Source organism: Erinaceus europaeus, chromosome 4, assembly GCF_950295315.1.
Source record: "Erinaceus europaeus chromosome 4, mEriEur2.1, whole genome shotgun sequence".
Classification (NCBI taxonomy): Eukaryota; Metazoa; Chordata; class Mammalia; order Eulipotyphla; family Erinaceidae; genus Erinaceus; species Erinaceus europaeus.
The window spans coordinates 53,246,252-53,267,625 of NC_080165.1; the positions used below are offsets into that span (position 1 = coordinate 53,246,252).

The window sequence follows — 21,374 nt, forward strand, 5'->3', positions numbered from 1 at the left end:
CCAAAGCACCACTCCAGCACATGTGACACAGGGATTAAACTAGAAGCTACAGGCTTCTAGTAAGTCCTTTACTCTACCAGCTGTTCTATTTCCTCAACCAGACCTTTCTTCTCTCTCTCCCTCTCTCTCTCTCTCTCTCTCTCTCTCTCCCTCCCTCCCTCCCCCTCTCCCTTATTGCCTCTCCCTTGACTAATACCAGGAGGAGAGGGGTTAAAGAAACCTTACAGATTTAAGGAAGAAACTCCTTTGAGAGGCTCAGTGAGTGAGGTTCAGTGAGTGAGGATACCAAGTGATCAGATCCTACAAGCCCTCCTCAAAGACTAGGTGTCCAAGGGATGGGGGAGGGAGACCCAGTACCAGGCAGCCTCTGCTCCCGGCTCTGAGGGGGTGGGGAAGGCCAACTCTGGTCATTCCCTTGATCTATAGCCCTTTTGTGTAAGCCTGGCAAGGATGACGTGGGACTGTTCCTGGGAGCACAGCTGTGATGCTGGGAGGAGGAAGGGCCAGGCAACATTGCCCTCCCAGATCCTACCCTCAAATTATTCCAGGGATAGGCGTCATGCACCCCAGGGCCTCTGCTTGCCCTGACTCTGATACAGAAGCTGTATGTTCCCAGTGACAGTGGAAATGGCAAGTTTGCTGAGCTCCTCTCTGCCCAGCTTCCTCTCCTTGCTCCTCCTCCTCATCCAGCTCTCTTCCAGCTCTGCAGGTAAGGTTCATCTTTATTACTGCCCCAGGGAGACCCTGAGAACACAAAGGTTACATTCCCAGGCTTCACCTCCTTCAATTCATCCTCAAGCTGTTAGGCAAGTTATCTCTCTGAAAACAGATGTGCTGACATGATTTCCTCCCTCCTAAATCTTCAGGACTTTAGAATGGAATCCCAATACAATAATATGACGTTAACTCAAGGTTGTTCTTGAACTGGCTGTTCTCAGCTTTCCAGCTTTGGTTTCTCACTAGAAAATGGTGATAGAGGGGCTGGTGGTGGTGCACCTGGTTGAGTACACGTTACAGTGCACAAGGACCTGGGTTCAAGCCCTCAGTCCTCACCTGCAGAAGAAAAGCTTCCTGAGCAGTGAAGCAGTGCTACAGGTGTCTCTCTGTCTCTCTCCCTCTCTCTATTCCCCTTTCTTTTGATTTCTGTCTATCAAATAAATTAAGATACTTTTTTAAATTAAAAAAAGAAAAAGGTGATATAACAGTCTCATGACTGCTATCAGTGTTCAATGAAATGAGGTTTATAACCTGCCAAGTCTTGATAACATGTTTGTTGTATTGTTCTGTTCTTCATGATCAAGCACTAGTAAGTTTTTCTATAGAAGAGTTCAGCTGTCATGCATTGGGTAAACATAAAAGAAACAGAAGACAGATTCCCAGCCTTGAGGAGATACCTGGTCAACAGAGAGGCCCACATTCCCACAGGAAACCTTTGAAACATAATGGAAAAACCAGCTCTGTCTTCTAGTAGTTCTCAGTTTGACTGACACATCTCAAAGGAAAAAGATTAGGAACATACGTGTACAGGGCAGGGTCTGGGAGATGTGAGTAAGGGTTACACAATACCAGGATGAAACAGAAGAAAGCCAAACCACCTTCAGGGTTTGGGGGTGGGGGGGAGTTGTGCGGGGAGGGAGCTGAGCAGTGGTGCACCTGTTTAAGTGTACATATTGCCCTGTGCAAGAACCTGAGTTTGAACACCCGCACCCCACCTGCAAGAGGAACGCTTCATGAGAGGTGAAGCAGGTCTGCAGGTATCTTTCTCTCTCCATCTCAAGCTCCCTCCCCCTCTCAATTTCTCTCTGTTATGTCAAATAAAAATAGAAAGGATAAAATGAAAAGAGAAAAAAAAAAGATCTTGGAAGAGAATTTGGGAGAGTAAACAGGACAGAGGGTTGTGGAGAAGTGGAGAAACAGTAATGAAGGAGTGACAAAACTAGAGCCACTAAAGCAGGAGTAGGGATCGCCTCTACCAATTGTGAGCAGGGAGGACCTGGGAGAACTAAGCTTTCAAGATGCTGGACCACATTCCAAGGTAGGTTGCTGAATGAAAAATGGACAGGGTTGGTAGGATAGGGAGAAGCAGGTGCTGAGATGATCACATGCTAGAATGTTCTGTTGAGGGTGTGTGTGTGTGTGTGTGTGTGTGTGTGTGTGTGTGTGTGTGTGTGTAAAAGAAGAACACGGGAGTCGGGTGGTAGCTGGTAGCACAGCGGTTAAGCACAGGTGGCGCAAAGCCCAAGGACCGGCGTAAGGATCCCGGTTCAAGCCCCTGGCTCCCCACCTGCAGGGGAGTTGCTTCACAGGTAGTGAAGCAGGTCTGCAGGTGTCTGTCTTTCTCTCCTCCTCTGTTTCCCCCTCCTCTCTCCATTTCTCTCTGTCCTGTCCAACAAAGAAGACATCAATAACAACAACAATAATAACTACAACAATAAAGCAAGGGCAACAAAAAGGGAAAATGAATAAATAAATATTTTTTAAAAAGAAGAAGAAGAACACATGAGCTTCTCCCTAGCTCTATAAAACCATTTAAAGCATTTATTCAAAACTCCACTTAAGGGCAAAGGAGATAGTACAGTGGTTTAACAGGTAGACTCTTGTGCCCAAGGCACTGGACATGCTAGGTTCAATTCCCAGCACCACCACAGGCCAGAACTGAGCAGTGCTCTGAAATAAATAGATAAATAAATCTATTTAAAAGTTAAATGATTTTACTTGGGAAGTTATGCAGCAGTAAAGCACAGGATGTGCAAGTTTGTGTCAGAGACTATTAGTGAAGGAAAGATAAAATCCTTCAGGAGTTTGACCCCTGACACAATATGCCAGAGTGATGTTCTGATTTTCTTTTCTTTTTTAAAAAATATTTATTCCCTTTTGTTGCCCTTGTTTTTTATTGTTGTAGGTATTATTGTTATTGTTATTTTTTTGTTGTAGGTATTATTGTTGTTGTTCTTGATGTCATCGTTGTTGGATAGGACCAAGAGAAATGGAGAGAGGAGGGGAAGACAGAGAGGGGGAGAGAAAGAGACGCCTGCAAACCTGCTTCACTGCCTGTGAAGCGACGCCCCTGCAGGTGCGTAGCTGGGAGCTCAAACCAAGATCCTTACATCGGTCCTTGTGCTTTGCGCCACCTGCTGCGCTACTGCCGACTCCCTATATTCTGATTTTCTATGTCATGCTAATGATAAATATTCATTAAAAATTTTAAAAGGGCTATAGATAGCTTACCAGGTATAACTCATAACCTAACACACTCAAGGTTGCAGTTTGAACCCCAGGACCACAAGAGGACCATAGACAGTAGAGAGGAAACTCCACAAATGGTAGAGTAGTGCTCTTATGTCTCTCCATCTCTACACATATATTTGCAGTAAAAATAAGAAAGTCAGACCTGGGAGCAGCAGAATCATACAAGCTACAGGACCTTGCCAGTTCTTGTTCTCTCTCTCTCTCTCTCTCACCATTGGAAACATGTAAAAATTCATGACTTCTTTTTTCCCAGTTCTGAAGCACTCTTTCATATATATTACTGGGTAGAGACAGAGAAATTGAAGGGAGAATGGGAGGAGAGAAAGAGAGAAAGACAACTGCAGCCCTGTTTCACCACTAGTGAAGCTTTCCCCCTATAGGTGCGGACTAGGGGCTTGAACCTGGGTCCTTGTACACTTACTTAACCAGGTGTGCCACCACCTGGCCCCTGAAGCACTCTTTCCCATCACAGATGCATTTGTCAAGGTTCTTCTGATGCTCAGTTTTTTTCTTTGGTGTCTTGGGCAGGACAATTCAGAGTAATAGGACCAAGGTACCCCATCCGGGCTCTTGTGGGGGATGAAGTGGAATTACCATGTCGAATATCTCCTGGAAAGAATGCCACAGGCATGGAGGTGGGGTGGTACCGACCTCCCTTCTCCAGGGTGGTTCATCTCTACCGAAATGGCAAGGATCAAGATGGAGAGCAGGCACCTGAATATCGGGGCCGGACAGAGCTGCTCAAAGAGGGTATTGGTGAAGGGAAGGTAACTCTCCGGATACGGAAAGTGAGGTTCTCAGATGAAGGCGGTTTCACCTGCTTCTTCCGAGATCACTCTTACCAAGAGGAGGCAGCAATGGAATTAAAAGTGGAAGGTAAGTACTATCGTATTATATTAGCTATCATCTATTGGGTAGCCAAGACCTCCCATTGAGACTTTAATCATTCTCTGAATTGAGAAAACCTAAACATCATTCCTGAGAATCAATCCAAAGCAATATGTACATCATACATGGGAATTTATTTGCTCACAGGTGTCTGTGACAAAAATCAAAATGCAAATAATGATATAGGACTGGAGAAATAGTGACAGTAACTTATGTAATAGACTTTTTCATGTCTGAAGCACCAAAAGTCCCAGGTTCAGTCACTAGCATCACCATCACTTGAGCCAGAAAGGAAGAGTACATGGGTGGGGGGCAGTAGCGCAGAGGTGCAGTGGGTTAGAGCGCACATGGCGCAAAGCAGGACCAGCATAAGGATCCAGGTTTAAGCCCCTGGCTCCCTACCTGCAGGGGTTCACTTCACAAGCGGTAAAGCAGGTCTGCAGGTGTCTTTCTCTCCCTCTCTGTCTTCCCCTCCTCTATTTCTCTCTGTGCCATCCAACAACGATGACATCAATAACAACAACAATAATAACTACAGCAATAAAACAACAAGGGCAACAAAAAGGAATAAATAAATATTTAAAAAAGAATACAATGGTAAGAAGGAAGGAGGGAGGGAGAAAGAGAGAAAGAAAGAAAGAAAGAAAGAAAGAAAGAAAGAAAGAAGAGAAAGAAAGAAAGAAAGAAAGATAGAGAGAGGAAGGTAGGAGGGAGGGAAGTAAGGAAGGAAGAAAGAGTGATAGGTGATGGGGCACGTAGTTGAGCAAACGTTACAATGTGTAAGGTTTGAGTCACCAATCCCTTACCTGCAGAGGGGAAGCATTGCAGGTGGTGAAGCAGGGTTTCAGGTGTCTCTCTCCCTCTCTATATCCCCTTCCCTCTTGATTTCTGGCTGTCTCTATCCAATAAATAGAAATTAAGGGAGTCGGGCGGTAGGGCAGCAGGTTAAACGCAGGATCCCAGTTCGAGCCCCCGGCTCCCCACCTGCAGGGGAGTTGCTTCACAAGTGGTGAAGCAGGTCTGCAGGTGTCTATCTTTCTTTTCCCCTCTTTCTTTTCCCCTCCTCTCTCCATTTCTCACTGTCCTATCTAACAATGATGACATCAATAACAACAAATAATAACTACAACAACAATAAAAACAAGGGCAACAAAAGGGAAAATAAATAAATATTTAAAAATAAATAAGTAGAAATTTTTAAAAACTGGGACTTCAGAGCCTCAGACATTAGGAAGGAAAGGAGGGAGGGAGGAAGGAAGGCAGAAAAGAAAAAAAAGAAGGGAGGGAGGGAGGAAGGGCATAAATGATATATGAGGTAGCAAAATAATCAAGTTCTGGTTATTTTGTACTACTGAAGGGGAATATGACTAACCTGAAAGTTAATCTAAGTATATATTACTTTTTTCTTTGAAATGTCTTTTTATCATAAAAACATGATTCCTAGTTAGTCAAACTGTTTAAATCCTGTTTTAATGAATTATTCAGTTGATATGTCTGTGATGTTTTACGTTAGAAACATTAGTGAAGTATATGTTTCTGGCAAAAGACACTCCAAATGAATAACCAAGTAAAACAAATGCTTGAGGACAATCATAGAAAGATGACACATGGGGGCCAGGCGGTGGCGTATCTGGCTAAATGCACACGTTACACGCGTTACCATGCACAAGGACCAGCTTGGAGCCCCCGCTCCCCACCTGCAGGATTTTATCTTTTCCTGCTTCCTTCCTCCAGAATTTCATTTTTAGCACATTTGGTGTGATAAAATGGAATTTTTTCCTTTTTTTTTTTTTTCTTATTGGGGGATTAGTGGTTTACAGTAAATACAGTGTTGGTACCTTTGTAAATTTCTCAGTTGTCTGCAAAACACTCTCACCCCTAGCCTACAATCCTTTACTTCCTTTACTTTCCCCCACAATCCTTTACTTCTGTGCAATACACTAGGAATGGAATTGTTGTTTATCTCAATATCCTTAAGATGTATACAAGGTGAAGTGTATAGAAAAGAGAGGTAATTGTTTTTTAATTGCAAAACAAAAGTGTTTTGAGGTCAGGTCTTTTGCCTCAGGTCTTCCTCCCACCTGCAGGCAATTGTCATGCAATCCATCACTTTTCTGTCTCTAGGGTGACTATTACAGTGCAGAGACCAGAAGATGGCATTGTATGCAGGATAACAAAGCACTATTTCTGGAGACAGATTGCAGGGTTATGAAAATAGCTTTGTGTGTCACAGAATGTCTTTTTATACAGCTATCTTTATTGGGGGGATTTTTTTTTACCTGTAAGGAAGTCTAATAATGACATCCTCACAAGATTACAAATAGATGTTCCTCCTTCCAATAACATCCTTGCTCAATAACTACCCTCCTCAACACACTTCCCAGCCCAGCCCCCCCACCGCCCCCAAAAAAAAAAAACTGAAGTAGCTAAAAACTTTTATTCAAAAGAGGAAACTTACTTTCGCTGGTTTGGATACCATATTCCATCCTCTTCCATTCACATAGTCTTCATGTCTAAGAGTTTAGAAAAGGAGTGTTTTACAAAAAAAGAGACCATACCACCTAGCCTAGAGAACCTGAAAGTTGAGAAAATTTTAGGTCTGAGATGCAGTACAAGTTTCAAGTTTTCACCACTATCTGAAAGTAGGGAAAAAAAAAAAAAAAAGGGAGGGGTAGGTCCGGGAGGTGGTGCAATGGCTAACGCATCAAACTCTCAAGCATGAGGTACTGAGTTCAATCCCCAGCCGCACATGTACCACCAGAGTGATGTCTGGTTCCTTCTCTCTCTCCTCCTATCTTTCTCATTAATAAATAAATAAAATCTTAAAAAAAAAAAAAAGGGAGGGGGATAGGTAGCAGTGTCTGGGACCACTGCTACCATTAATTAATTATTTTTAATAAATATTAAAATGTTTAATCTTTATTTATTGGATAAAGACAGCCAGAAATTGAGAGGTAGGAGGATAGAGAGGGAGAAAGAGAGATATCTGCAACACTGCTTCACCACTCACAAAGCTTTCCCCTGTAGGTAGGGACCGGGGACTAGAACCCAGGTCCTTGCACATTGTAACATGTGTACTCAACCAAGTGCACCACTACCTGGCCCCGCTACCATTAGTTGATATAGAAAATTTGACTGGGGCAGGGTTAGATATGATTATGCAAAATGACTTTCATGCCTGAGGCTCCAAGGTCCCCGGTTCAATCTCCCTGCACCACCAGAAGCCAGAGCTGATCGGTGCTCTGGTAAAAATAATAATAATAATAATATGATTATGGTGGTATTGGCCATGTAGATTTTTTGTGATCTAGATTTTGCTGGTTTCTGTCCAATATTGCTATTTAAGGTCATATTCTATGCCCTGTATTTCTTGTAAGTTCATATAAATATGCAATCAAATCCAAGTTTCATTTACTTATTTTATTCATTTGTTTTATTTTAGAGACAGAAGGGCCAGGTAGTGCCACATCCGGTTAAGTGCACATATTACAGTGTGCAAGGACCCCGGTTCAAGCCCCTGGCCCCCACTTGCAGGGGAAAAGCTTCACAAGTGGTGAAGCAGGGCTGCAGGTGTCTCTCTGTCTCTCTCCCTCTCTATCTACCCCTTCCTTTTCAATTTCTGTTTCAAATAAATAAAAACATAAAAATAGAGGGCTGGGCTGTGGTGCACCTGGTTGAATGCACATGTTACAGTGCACAAGGACCCAGGTTTGAGCTCCCAGTCCCCACCTGCAGGGGGAAAGCTTTGCAAATGGTGAAGCAGTCCTGCAGGTGTCTCTGTCTCTGTCTCTGTCTCTCTCTCTCCCCCTTCTCAATTTCTGACTATCCAATAAATAAAGATAATAAAAAGTAAAAAAAAAAAAAAACTTTTAAAAATAAATAAATTTTAAAAATAGAGGTAGAGAGAGTGAAAGAGACTATAGCTCCAAAGCTTCCTTCAGTGTGGTGAGGATCAGGCTCGAACCTGGGTCGCATACATGGCAAATCAGTACACTATCCAAGTGAACTGTTCTTTAAAAAATGTTTTTTTATTCATTTGTTGGATAGAGACAGAGATAAATCCAGAGGGAAGGAGATAGAGAAACATGCCTGCAGCACTGCTTCACTGCTCATGAAGCTTCCTCCCTGCAGGTGGGGACGGGGGCTTGAACCTGGGTCGTTTTTTACTGTAACAGGTGTGCTCAATCAGGTGTGTCACCACTTGGACACTAAGTGAACTATTTGACCACTTCCCATTTATTTTGTCAAGCTGATTTCATAGGTCATGCTATGTTATTTCTTCTTGCTTTCATCAGAGGCTCATAAAAACTTTCTTTTCTCTTTATGATTCTAATCTTTGATGAAAGTATAAAGGATGTGCAAAATAACACACACACACACACCCTAACTCCTTCTGAATAAAACAGTAGCAGTTGCTTGCTAACTCCTTCTGAATAAAACAGTAGCAGTTTACAATTCTGGTTGGAATTTGAAAAATAATGAAAACTTAAATAAAATAGGTGAAAATTCCGACTCTGCAGGTGCGCGCACACACACCAATGTACTTGCTATTCCTGTTACCAAACATCAAATAAAGGAAAAAGTTCCCCAAAGGAAGAATGAAAAGCAATTGACTGGGCAGAAGAGGACCTTTGTCTCGGGGTCATAAAAACCAGGAAAGGGCTAGCGCTTTCCTAGGCTAAACCCCTGGAAAGAGCTAGTAGAAGAAGCAGCAGCATGGAGAAGAGATGCAGTTGGAACCAAGAGCATGGGCTGAGCTGGGCTGAGCAAAGGACATGTGAGGACCGGACTACTAAAGGGAGAAACTATGACGGGGAAGCAGATGGCAAGCAGTCATCATGGACATTTCTTTTCTGAGTGTTTTTCAGTGTCTCTAATTTAAGACAATAAAATCTCATTTTCATACAATTTTACCAAATCACAGTAGGTACTGATTTATGGGTAGAGGATAAAGCATAATGGTTATTCAAATAGGCTTTCATATCTGAGGCTCCAAAGTCTCCACACCACCATAAACCAGAGCTGAACAGTGCTCTGTTTTTTTGTTTGTTTGTTTTTGTTTTTTTATTTAAGAAAGGAAAGAAGGAAGGGAGGAAGGAAGGAAGGAAGGAATAAAGGAAGGAGGAAGGAATAAAGGAAGGAAGGAAGAAAGGGAGGGAGGAAAGAAGGGAGGAAGGAGTCAGGTATAGCGCTGCAGGTTAAACACACGTGGTGTGAAGCGCAAGGATTGGCCTAAGGATCTCGATTCGAGCCTCTCCTGCTCCACCTGAAGGTGTCTTTCTCTCCCCCTCTCTGTCTTCCCTTCCTTTCTCCACTTCTCTCTGTCCTATATAACAATGATGACATCAATAATAATAACTACAACAACAATAAAAAAACAAGGGCAACAAAAGGGAAAATAAAGAAAGAAGGAAGGAGAAAGAAAGAAAGAGAGAGAGAGAGAGAAAGAAAGTGTACTTATTAATTCAACTGAGAAAGAAAGAGAAGCAGTTGCAATGCCAGGTATCAAAGTCAAGATTTCATATTTTTATGTCTACACTCTATTCACAGCATCACCCATGAGCTACACTACAGGTAACTTTTAATAAGAAGGTTGGAAGTAGAGTTTGCTGTAATTTCTTCTGAGAAATATAATGAATAAGAGACTTAATCTCATTTTAAAGGACTGTATTTATATCTAGAAGTCTTACAGGTCCAATTTGATATTTTTCTCTAGAACTTAATCTCTACCACTAAGGGCCTTATATTTAGCCCCCAAAAGCAGAGAAGATGAAAAGGATATAGTCCTCTGTATGACACTCTGAGACTAACTCAGTGCCTAGAAGTAAATTGTAGAATGAGAAGTAGGTGGAAAGCAAAGAACAGATGGTAAATACACACATTAAAACCTATCTGGGTGGAGGAGATAGAAAAGGGTTATGCAAAAAAAAAAAAAAAAAGGTTATGTGAAAAGACTCTCAAGCCTGAGGCTCCAAAGACCCAGGTTCAATCCCCTGCATCACCATAAGCCAGAGCTAAACAGTGCTCTGGTAAAAAAAGATAAATATTATATCTATACCAGAGTGATGTTCTTGTTCTCTCCTCTCATGGATAAATAAATCATTAAAAAAATAGTAGATTAACTGTTGGACCCTCAAGCCTGAGGTCCTGAGTTCTGTCCCCAGTATAACATATCCAAATGAGCTCTGGTTCTCATTCTCTCCCCCACCCCAACTTTCTAACACTCCAAAAGACAAGTTTTTATCTTTTTGTGTGATGAACCCCTTTGGTGGACTGAAGTTAACTGAGCACTTCACTTCTCAGGAGGATATTTCAAATGTGTGTGTATATGTATATATATATATATGTATATGTATATGTTTGTACAGGAGATCGGATGGTAGTGCACCTGGTTAAAAGCACACATTTCCGGGGGCCAGGCGGTAATATAGTGGGTTAAGCGCACATGGCACAAAGAACAAGGACCGGCATAAAGATCCCAGTTCAAGCCCCCCGGATCCCCACTTGCAGGGGGATCATTTCATGGGCAGTGACAGGTCAGCAGGTGTCTATCTTTCTCCCTCTCTGTCTTCCCCTCCTCTCTTGATTTCTCTCTGTCCTGTCCAACAAGAATGATAACAATAACAACGATAAACAACAAGGGCAACAAAACAGGAAAAATACCTCCAGGGGCAGTGGATTCATAGTGCAGGCACTGATTCCCAGCAATAACCCTGGTGGCAAAACAAACAAACAAAAAACATTACCATGTACAAGAACCCAAGTTTGAGACCCCACTCCCTACCTGCAGGGAAGAAGTTTCATGAACAGTGAAAACTACAGGTCTCTCTCTCTGCCCCCCTCACTCCCTCCTCCCCCTCTCAATTTCTCTGTCCTATTAAATAAAGAAAAAGGGGGGGAGGATTTTGTACATTTCTTAAAATAGTGAAATAACAAGATATGGGGTAACCCTGATAATTAGTGTAACTTCAAAACAGCAGTGCACATTTTGTATTATTTTGAGAATTCTACAACAGTTCTAATATGATATGAAAAGATTTGTGATGTAGGGGCCAGGCAGTGGTACACCTGGGTAAGCACACACATTACAGTGCCCAAGGACACAGGTTCAAGCCCCTAATCCCCGCCTGCAGGAGGAAAGTTTCACAAGTGGTGCAGGGTAGCAGGTGTCTCTCTCCTCTATCTCATCCCCTCCCCTTTCAATGTCTCTTTGTCTCTATCCAATAATAAATTTTTTAAAAATTGGTGATGCTTATTTTCACAGGTTTTGTTCATATTATTGTGGTATAGTGCCCACACACATGATTAAAAGAAATGATGGATGGGGAGTTGGGCGGTAGCTCAGTGGGTTAAGTGCACGTGGTGCAAAGCGCAAGGACCAGAGTATGGATCCTGGTTCAAGCCCCTGGCTCCCCACCTGCAGGGGTGTCGCTTCACAAGCGGTGAAGCAGGTCTGCAGGTGTCTATCTTTCTCTCCCCCTCTGTCTTCCCCTCCTCTCTCCATTTCTCTCTGTCCTATCCAACAATGACGACAATAAGAATAACTACAACAATAAAACAACAAGGGCAACAAAAGGGAATAAACAAATATTTAAACAATAATAATAAATTAAAAATTAAAAAAATAAATACTAAATTCCAAAAAATTTAAAAGTTTTATTTAATAATAACAAGAGAGAGAAAGAGAGAGAAATAGTAATGAGAGAGTAGGGGAGGAGGGAGAGGAAAAGAGAAAGAGAGAAGACACTAGACATTACTCTGGTACATGCACTGTCAATGATCTAACTTGGGATCTCAAATGCTTGAGATTCCAACACTTTATCCACTATGTCACCGATTTGGCTATCTAAAAATTAAAGCTACTGAAAATAAAATGTTTACTTGCTTTTTTATTGTTGTTGTAGTTATTATTGTTACTGATGTCATCATTGTTGGATAGGACAGAAAAAAATGGAGAGAGGAAGGGAAGACAGAGGGAGAGAAAGATATATACCTATAGACCCGCTTCACCACCTGTAAAGTGACGCCCCTGAAGGTGGGGAGGCAGGGACTCGAACCGGATCATTCCACCGGACCTTGCGATTCGTGCCACATGTGCTTAACCCACTGCGCTACCGCCCGACTCCCACTTTCTTTTTTTTTAAATATTTTATTTATTTATTAATGAGAAAGATAGGAGGAAAGAACCAGTTATCACTCTAGTACATGTGCTGCCAGGAATTGAACTCAGGACCTCATGCTTGAGAATCCAGTGCTTTATCTATTGCGCCACCTCCGGGACCACTAAAATATTTACTTTCTTTTTTCTTTTTAGAGATTTTATTTATTTATTCACGAGAAAGACAGGAGAGAAAGAACCAGACATCACTCTGGCACATGTACTGCCAGAGATTGAACTCGGGACCTCATGCTTGAGAGTCCAGTGCTTTATCCACTGTGCCACCTCCCGGCCAACAAATGTTTACTTTCTTTTTTTTTTTACACCCCTCCCCTACTTTCTTTTTTAAAAAAATATTTATTTATTCTCTTTTGTTGCCCTTATTGTTTTTATTGTTGTAGTTATTCTTGTTGTTGATGTCACTGTTGGATAGGACAGAGAAAAATGGAGAGAGGTGGCGAAGACAGAGAGGGGGAGAGAAGGAAAGACACCTGCAGACCTGTTTCACCGCTTGTGAGGTGACCTCCTTGCAGGTGGGGAGCCGGGAGCTCCAACCGGGATCCTTACGCCAGTCCTTGCGCTTTGCGCCACCTGCACTTAACCTACTGAACTACCGCCCGACTCCCAAATGTTTACTTTCTATATGTTATTCCAGATCCCTTGACTTCCTACACAACCACTACTGTTCTAATTCAGTCTTAATGCTTTGTTTTTTTTGTTTGTTTTTTGCCTCCAGGGTTATTGCTAGGGCTCAGTGCCTACACTATGAATCCTTGGCACCTAGTGGCCATTTTTCATTTTTTCTTTTTCTTTCTTTTTTATTTGTTTACTTATATTTTTACTGAAAAGAACATAGAGAAATTGAGGGGGGTGGAGAGGGAGATCGAAAGATAAGATACCTGCAGACTTGCTTCACCACTTATGAAGTGACCTCCCCCCTTGCAGGTGGGGAGTCGGGGGCTCAAACTGGGATCCTTGTGCAGGTCCTTGCACTTCATGCTCTGTGTGCTTAACCTGGTGTGCCACTGCCCAATACTCCCACCTTTTTATTTATTTATTATTTACCAGAGCACTGATCAGCTCTGGTTCTTGGAGGTGCAAGGAACTGAACCTGGGACTTTGGAGCCTCAGGCATGACAATCTCTTTGCATAACCATTATGCTATATATGTAACAGGAGTGTGACTCCACATTTTTCCTGCCACCACCAGAGCTGTGTCTCCATTACCTCCATTGGAAGCTGCATTAGTTCTCCCAAAATCATAGATATGGATTGACTATTATTTCTTTCTTTCTTTTTCTTTTTTTGCCTCGAGGTTTATTTATCATAGTGCCAGCACTACAAATCCACTGCTCCTGGAAGGCTATTTTTCCCATTTTGTTGCCCTTGTTGTTTTATTGTTGTAGTTACTATTGTTTTTGTCTGTTGTTGGATAGGATAGAGAGAAATTGAGAGAGAAGGGAAAGACAGAGAGGAAAAATAAACACCTGCAGACCTGCTTCACTGATTGCGAAGTGACCCCCTTGCAGGTGGGGAGCTGGGTGCTCAAACCAGGATCCTTAAGCCGATCCTTGCACTTTGCGCGTCCTGCGCTTAACCCGCTGCGCCACCGCCCACCCCTTCTTCCTTCATTTACCAGAGCACTGATCAGCTAGTTCTCAAAACAACCTTGATTCTTGTCATTCTAAACCACCAACTCTTGATAGAAACTTGCTTTTCCTTCAAGACTGAGCTCAGGTGTCATCTTTGAATCTTGATTTTTTTTTTCCTTTATTCAATTGATTTATTGGGTATCCAGCACTGAGGATATACTGGTTCTGCCTTTCAGACCCCTTCTACTGGATCAACCCTGGAGTGCTGGTTCTCCTTGCAATCCTGCCTGTGCTTCTCCTGCAGATCACCGTGGGGCTTGTCTTCCTTTACCTGCAGCAGAGACTCAGAGGTACAAGCTGGAGGGTGGCAGCCTAGATAGGCTCTTTCCCAGAAAATGAACTGGCCTTTCAAAGCTTGGTCAGTTAACATGCTTTCAAGAGTTCAGAAGTCCACAATGAGTTCCACATCTTATCTAGTGCCTTTATCTAGATAATTGGACTTGGATTTACCAGTAAGTTAGGGCTGAAATAAAACAGCCCTGTTTTATAGTGGAGGAAACTGAGGCTGGAGTGGTTTAGTGACTTACTCAAGCTGATAGTTCGTAAATATTAGGGCCCAGACTTAAGCTCTCATTTACTGACTCTAGTAACATAGCAAGCACCTTTATACAACTGGGCGAAGGAGCTTTCAATTTAGATTGGTCTAAACCAGGAGGGTTAAAAAACATTCTGGGGGGAGTCAGTAGGTAGCGCAGCGGGTTAAGTGCACGTGGCGCAAAGCGCAAGGACCGGCTAAAGATCCCGGTTCAAGCCCCTGGCTCCCCACCTACAGGGGCATCGCTTCACAGGTGGTGAAGCAGGTCTGTAGGTGTCTATCTTTCTCTCCCTCTCTGTCTTCCCCTCCTCTCTCCATTTCTCTCTGTCCTATCCAACAACGACGACAACAATAATAACTACAACAATAAAACAACTAGGGCAACAAAAGGGAATAAATAAATATAAAAAAAATTTTTTTAAAGAAAAAAAAAACATTCTGGGGCAGGGGTAGATAGCATAATGGTTATGCAAAGAGACTCTCATGCCTGAGGCTCCAAAGTCCCAGGTTCAAACCCCAGCACCATCATAAGCCAGAGCTGAGCAGTGCTCTGGTGTTTCTCTGTGTGTTTCTCCTCTCTCTCTGCATCTCTCTCAAAAATAAAACAATAAAATATTTTTTTTTAATTTTTAAATAATTTTCAGGGGGCAGGAGTAAATAGCATAATGCTTATGCAAACAGACTGTCATGCCTGAGGAGGCTTCAAAGTCCCAGTTTCAATCCCCTGCAATACTGTAAACCAGAGCTGATCAGTGCTCTGGTAAAAAAAAAAAAAAAAAAAAAATCAGGGCAGGGGTAGATAGCATAATGGTTATGCAAAGAGACTCTCATGCCTGAGACACCAAAGTCCCAGGTTCAATCCCCTGCACCACCATAAGCCAGAGCTGAGCAGTGCTCCAGTAAAAAAAAAAAAAAATCAGGGCCCACCTGGTAACATGGTTGAGCACACATGTTACAATGTGTAAGGACCCTGGTTCGAGCCCCCAGCCCCACCTTCAGGGAAAGCTTTGCAAGTGGTGTAGCAGTACTGCAGGTGTTCTGTCTCTCTCCCTATCCTACCCCTTCCCTCTAGATTTCTGGCAGTCTCTATCCAATAAATAAAGATTTTAAAAAATCATTTCCAAGCTAGGGAGATAGCATAGTATGGTTGTACAAAAAGACTTTAATCCCAAATTGAATCCTAAGCACCACCATAAGCCAAAACTAAGCAGTGCTCTGTCTAAAAGGTCATTTCCCCTTTTTAGTTCAAACTAAGGATGCAGACTCAGCTCCACTTTTGTATCCAAAGCTTCAGTTCTAGTCTTCTCCCCTCACCAAGTGTTCACCTTAGTGCTAAGGCACACAGCACCTTCAATTTGACTCTCCTTCCCCTTCAGCTCACCATTACTAAGAGTGTGAGTGTGTGTGTGTGTGTGTGTGTGTGTGTGTGTGTGTGTGTGTTGGGAGGGATATTGGTAGAATCAATAATGATGAAGTGGCAGCATATCAGACATTCATGCTGTAGCTCAGAGGTCATCCCAGATTCAACCCCTGGCAACACCACATACATACCAGAGCTGAGCAGAGCACTAATAGCTCATGAATAAATATCTTAAAAAGTAGGAATCTTTCCCCTCATATTTGTATTCTTCCCAGATAGTCAGTTACTTACCAGTCAACATGAAAAAGCCCTGTAGTCCACATAACTTAGCAGAAAGAACCTGGTGGATAAGATTAAGTGGCCTTGTGGTCTGGGAGGTGGCATAGTGATAAAGCCTTAAGACTCTCAAGCATGAAGTCCTGAGTTCAGTTCCCGGCAGCACAGATGCCAGAGTGATGTTTGGTTCTTTCTCTCTTCTCCTATCTTTCTCATAAATAAATAAAATCTTTAAAAAAAAAAAAAAAGATTAAGTAGCCTAGGTTTAAGTCCATCCCCAGGCACTGGCTTGAACTCTCCAAGTAATCTCATCTATCATATAGAGGTCACATCCTCCCAGCTACTTTGTGAAGGAGATAAAAGTTATGTAAAGGGGAGTCGGGTGGTAGCACAGCGGGTTAAGTGCATGTGACGCAAAACACAAGGACTGGATTAAGGATCCCGGTTTGAGCCCCCGGCTCCCCACCTGCAGGGGGGTCACTTCACAGGCGGTGAAGCAGGTCTGCAGGTGTCTTTCTCCCTCTCTGTCTTCCCCTCCTCCCTCTATTTCTCTCTGTCCTATCCAACAACAACAACATCAATAACTACAACAATAAAACAGCAAGGGCAACAAAAGGGAATAAATAAAGATTTTTTTTTTTAAAGTTATGTAAAGTACCTAGGATGGAGCCAGTCACAAAATAGCCATAGAACTAAAAGTTTAGTTCCTCCCTTCTTCAGTCACATAGGAAGTGGCTTCATATTTATGAAGTGACAACCCAACGGGAGTGGAGCAGCATCTTGAGAAGGGGCAGAGCAGAAGGGGAGGAATTAAAACCTTGTAGATCTGGGGCATTCTTTCTTACAATATTCAGAAAGAGAGCCTGAACTCTTGACTCCAAATGCAATGCTTGCCGCACCCTCCTAAGGATGACCACAGGCCACAGAGAAAACAGCCACGCACAGCTGTAGGGCACTTGGTGTGGACAGGGTTCCTTCTAAAGAGCAGGAACTAAATGTTGCATTCATTTATTTTTATTTTAGGAAAACTTCGAGCAGAGATAGGTGAGTTCTAAGCATCAACCCTCCAAAATGTCTTCTTCCTGGCCTTGGCCTAACCAAAACAGTAATTTTCTGATACCATCTTTACTAGTTCCATATCCCCTGCTCCCTTCATGTGCTGCCTTCAGTCAGAGTTGTAAAATCCAGCTGCTTTCCTTCCTGTCTCAAGTCACTCAGGACTAAAAACCATTTTCAATGATTTAAGTAACAAAAGTCTCAGAAGAGAACACTGGAGCATCCAACTAATTCCCTTTCCATTTGTTCCTCTTTCAGAGAATCTCCACAGGACATTTGGTAAGTGCTGGGCTACCCAGCCCTCCCAGGTGAACTTGGAAGTTTCATTCAGTCCCATTCACCTGTGGAAATAAGAACCTGGTTGGAGAAACCCTTTCTCCTTTCTTTCTTTGAACAAAGTCATCATCTGCATCTAGGTTTGGTAAGATAATAGCAAATACTTGCCAACTTTTATGTAGAAGGTTCTATAACAGCTTTACGTATGCTTATATTTTTAAGGAATTACAGGCACTTTACGCACATCATTTCTCCTTTCTGAAATTATAAAGGGGAGATAAACATATCCTTTGCACATAAATTTGGTGTCCTGCTGGGGAAGTGATACATATACATTAAGTGGAGAGCAAAGCATATACATGTCATTGAATTCATGTGGCAGGAATGTTTACTGGATGAATACCTACACATGGCTAATCAGGGAAAACAATTTGGAGGAAGAGTGAAGGCTATGCTAGTGAAGCCCCACTAGCATATTGGAATTTCATTTTCATATTTATTTATTTTGCCACCATGAATCCACTGCTCCTAGAGTCCTTTTTTTTTTTTCTTTCCTCCAGAGAGAAATTGGGTGGGGGTAGATAGCATAATGGTTATGCCAAGAGACTCTCATGCCTGAGGCTCCAAAGTCCTACTGTAAGCCAGAGTTGAGCAGTCCTCTGGTTAAAAAAAAAAAAAAAAAAAAACAGAGAGAAATTGAGAAGGGAGGAGATAGAAGGAGACACCTGCAGACCTACTTCACCGCTTGTGAAGCTTCCCTCCTGCAGGTGGGGAGCTGGAACCCAGATCCTTGTGCTTAGTAGTATGTGTGCCACTGCCTACCCGCCCCCCATATGTTGGATTTTTTTTTAATGACATGGCCTCGGGACAAATACCTACAACAGGGCATGCAAATATCTGTTGCATGATGTGGCAGAAATTATAAGATACCATAAGTGAGAGCAAAGATGATCTCTATTCTGAGTGACCAACTGCCTGACAGCATGGGCCTCTCCTTCTAAGGCCATAGGTGTCCTTGGCACCTAGCACATGAAAGTTTTATCCTTGAACTTATGACACTATCAGTGTGTAGAACATAGTCTTTGTACACTCTAAGGAGAAAAACACAGGCTTTGTTTTTATAAGATTCAGATAGCAAGGACTTAACTCTTGGTACCAGGAATCTCTTTGGTAGCAAGATAAAACTTAATAGACCCCTCTCCCAGAATGTTTTTAAATATAACACAAAACAGAATACATAGGGGTGGGGCCAGGTAGTGGCGCACCTGGTTGAGTGCATATGTTACAATGCACAAGGACCCAGGTTCGAGCCCCCAGTCCCCCACCTGTAGGGGGAAAGCTTTGCAAGTGGTGAAGCAGAGTGCTGCAGGTGTCTCTCTGTCTCTTTATCTCCCTCTCCCCTCTCAGTTTCTTTTTTTTAAGAGACTTATTTTTAAAAATATTTAATTTATTTTATTTTTGAGAAAGATGCAGAGAGAGGAAGACACAGAAACACCAGAGCACTGCTCAGCTCTGGCTTATGATGGTGCGGGGAATTGAACCTGAGACTTTGGAGCCTCAGGCATGACAAGTCTCTGCATAACCACTATGCTATCTACCTCCCCCCCCTCTCAATTTCTGACTGTCTCTATCCAATAAAGATAATAAAATTATCTTTAAAATTAACCAGGTGGTGGTGCATCTGGTTAAGCACACACATTATAGTGCACAAGGATCCAGGTTCAGGTCCCTGGTCCCCACCTGCAGGGGGAAAGTTTTACAAGTAGTGAAGAAGGGCTGCAGGTGTCTCTCTTTCTCTCTCTCTCTCCCTCTCTATCTCCCCCTTCCCTCTCAATTTCTCTGTCTCTATCCAATAATAAATAAATAAAACAAAAAGATAATAAAATGTAAAAAATAATACATAGGGTTATTTTTAAAAAGTCATCAAAATATAGGCTAGAAGATAGCTCATTTAGTAGGGCCCATAACTTACCATGAGTGAAGACTCAGGTTTGAGCATTGGCACTACATGGAAACATCAAGGAACCTGCACCAGTGAAGCTCCAGAGGGTGAAGCAGTGCTGCGGTGTCTCTCCCTCTCTATCTATCTGAAATTCTTAAACAAAGAAAACAATAAGCTATACATATATATATGTCTCTTTTAAATGTATTTATTTTAAATATAATCAAACTTGTGATATAGCATCTCAGTTTTCTTTATATGACACATCAAATAATGTAGCAACAGGTCTAATGGCTGTAATTTCAAAATATTAACAAACAGTATTTTGAGATTTCTACAACTTTCGTGGGAATGGAAAGCATGTGTGCCTTGTCTTCCATGAGTGGTAAAGTTACATGTACAGCTGGTATTTTAATGGGGAAAAGTGCTCAATTTCAGTTAGTTTAGTGAAAACAAATGTCTGTCATTCTTTTTACCATGTTAATGGACTCCCCATTTGTTCTGGGACTCTTTTGAGTTAAGACACCCAGTAATAAGTGGAGACAGGTGAGTGGGATATACAGCACACATATCAATCCTCTTTGTTCTGTGATAAATTATTCAGATCCCCACTTTCTGAGGGTGCCCTGCTGGAAGATCACTCTGTTTGTAATTGTGCCATTTCTTGGACCCCTGGTTGCCTTGATCATCTGCTACAACTGGCTGCACCGAAGACTAGCAGGTACAATGGTTGGGCACAAACACCACCACAGGCACTGGGAGGGTGAGGGGAGGAGCCTAGTCATTGTCTGCCAATCACCTGTTGTTTCTCTTTGTTTTCAGGGCAATTTCTTGAAGAGCTAAGTAAGTTCTCCTCCTTTCTTATAAAACTGAGAACAGACAAAACAAAAAATTAGCAAGAGAAAGAAGTAGACAGTCCTGAAGGGTCAGCATCCCAAAGGAAAGAAAGGGCTAGAGAGCATGGAGGGAGCCGACTCCAGTCAAGTATTAAGAGAAGCCCTTTTTCAGTTGCAGGAAAAGAAACTGGGGGTTCTCCCTGCTGCTGCCTGGTTTGCCACCTTTGATGCCCTTAGGAAGAATCCCACTCAGTTTCTTTTTTCTTTCTCCACAGCAGCTGCCTTGTCCCTCATGACCAATAACAACCAAAGAGGCGGGCAGAAACAGGTTAACCACAATAGGTTTTGTCCTGATCAATAATTTAATGATAGAAGTGATGATTTGGGGCTGGGTGGTGGTGTACATGTTAAGTGCACATGTTACAGAGCACAAGGACCAGGTTTCAAGCCCCCAGTTCACAACTGCAGAGGGAAAGCGTCACAAGTGGTGAAGCAGGGCTGCAGGTGTCTCTGTCTCTCTACCTCTGACCTCCTCTCAATCTCTGGTTGTCTCTATCCAATAGATAAATACAGATAATAAAAAATTAATAATTAAAAAGAAAGTGACAATTTTACCTTTTCTCTCTCTTCTAGGAAATCCCTTTTGAGTGATGCTGCATCTTGGCAAAAGTGAAGAGTCTGGTCAATTCAAGGATTAGTCCTTGGCACTATCCCAACATGTGGCACATTCACTGGCCTCTTCAAAACATTCCATTCTGCACTCCTAGGAACACTCTGCATTCCAAACAGGACTGATTTCTCTTTAGTTATCTACCTTTTCTCATCCCTTGTCCAGCTCTCCTTCCTTCCCCTTTCTGCTATTCACATCTTTCTACTCCTCCTTCCAGTTCTCCTTTGGAAAGCCTTCTCTAGCAATCACCTTTCTTTATCAGACAACACATGGACAAATAGGAGAGTCTTTGCTAAAGTACCACAGACCAGCAGCATCCTGCAGCAAATTACAGCACACCAATCTTGCTGGTTGTTTCTTCCAAGACCTCTGCCACAATGAACAGTGCATTGCTGAAAGGTGTGAAGGGCAGAAAAGAACAGCATCCAAACCCTCAGAGAGCAAAGTGAGCTGCGGGGCGGGGGGAGGGGGGGGTG

The 21,374-nt window shown here is 42.5% G+C and overlaps 1 protein-coding gene across 2 annotated transcripts; it reads left to right on the forward strand.

The window, feature by feature from the left end:
* Window positions 1-443: 443 nt before the first annotated feature.
* On the forward strand, window positions 444-21,245 carry MOG (myelin oligodendrocyte glycoprotein). Of its 2 annotated transcripts, XM_007532280.3 has the most exons (8): window positions 445-709; window positions 3,778-4,125; window positions 14,124-14,237; window positions 17,142-17,162; window positions 17,433-17,453; window positions 19,997-20,113; window positions 20,215-20,235; window positions 20,862-21,245. In XM_007532280.3, the coding sequence occupies exons 1-8, from the start codon at window positions 607-609 to the stop codon at window positions 20,873-20,875; spliced, it is 759 nt and encodes a 252-aa protein (XP_007532342.1). In that variant the 5' UTR covers window positions 445-606; the 3' UTR covers window positions 20,876-21,245. The 2 variants fall into 2 exon arrangements, with proteins under 2 accessions (XP_060045390.1, XP_007532342.1); XM_060189407.1 differs by lacking the exon at window positions 20,862-21,245 and having other exon boundaries at window positions 444-709; window positions 20,215-20,786.
* Window positions 21,246-21,374: the final 129 nt, after the last annotated feature.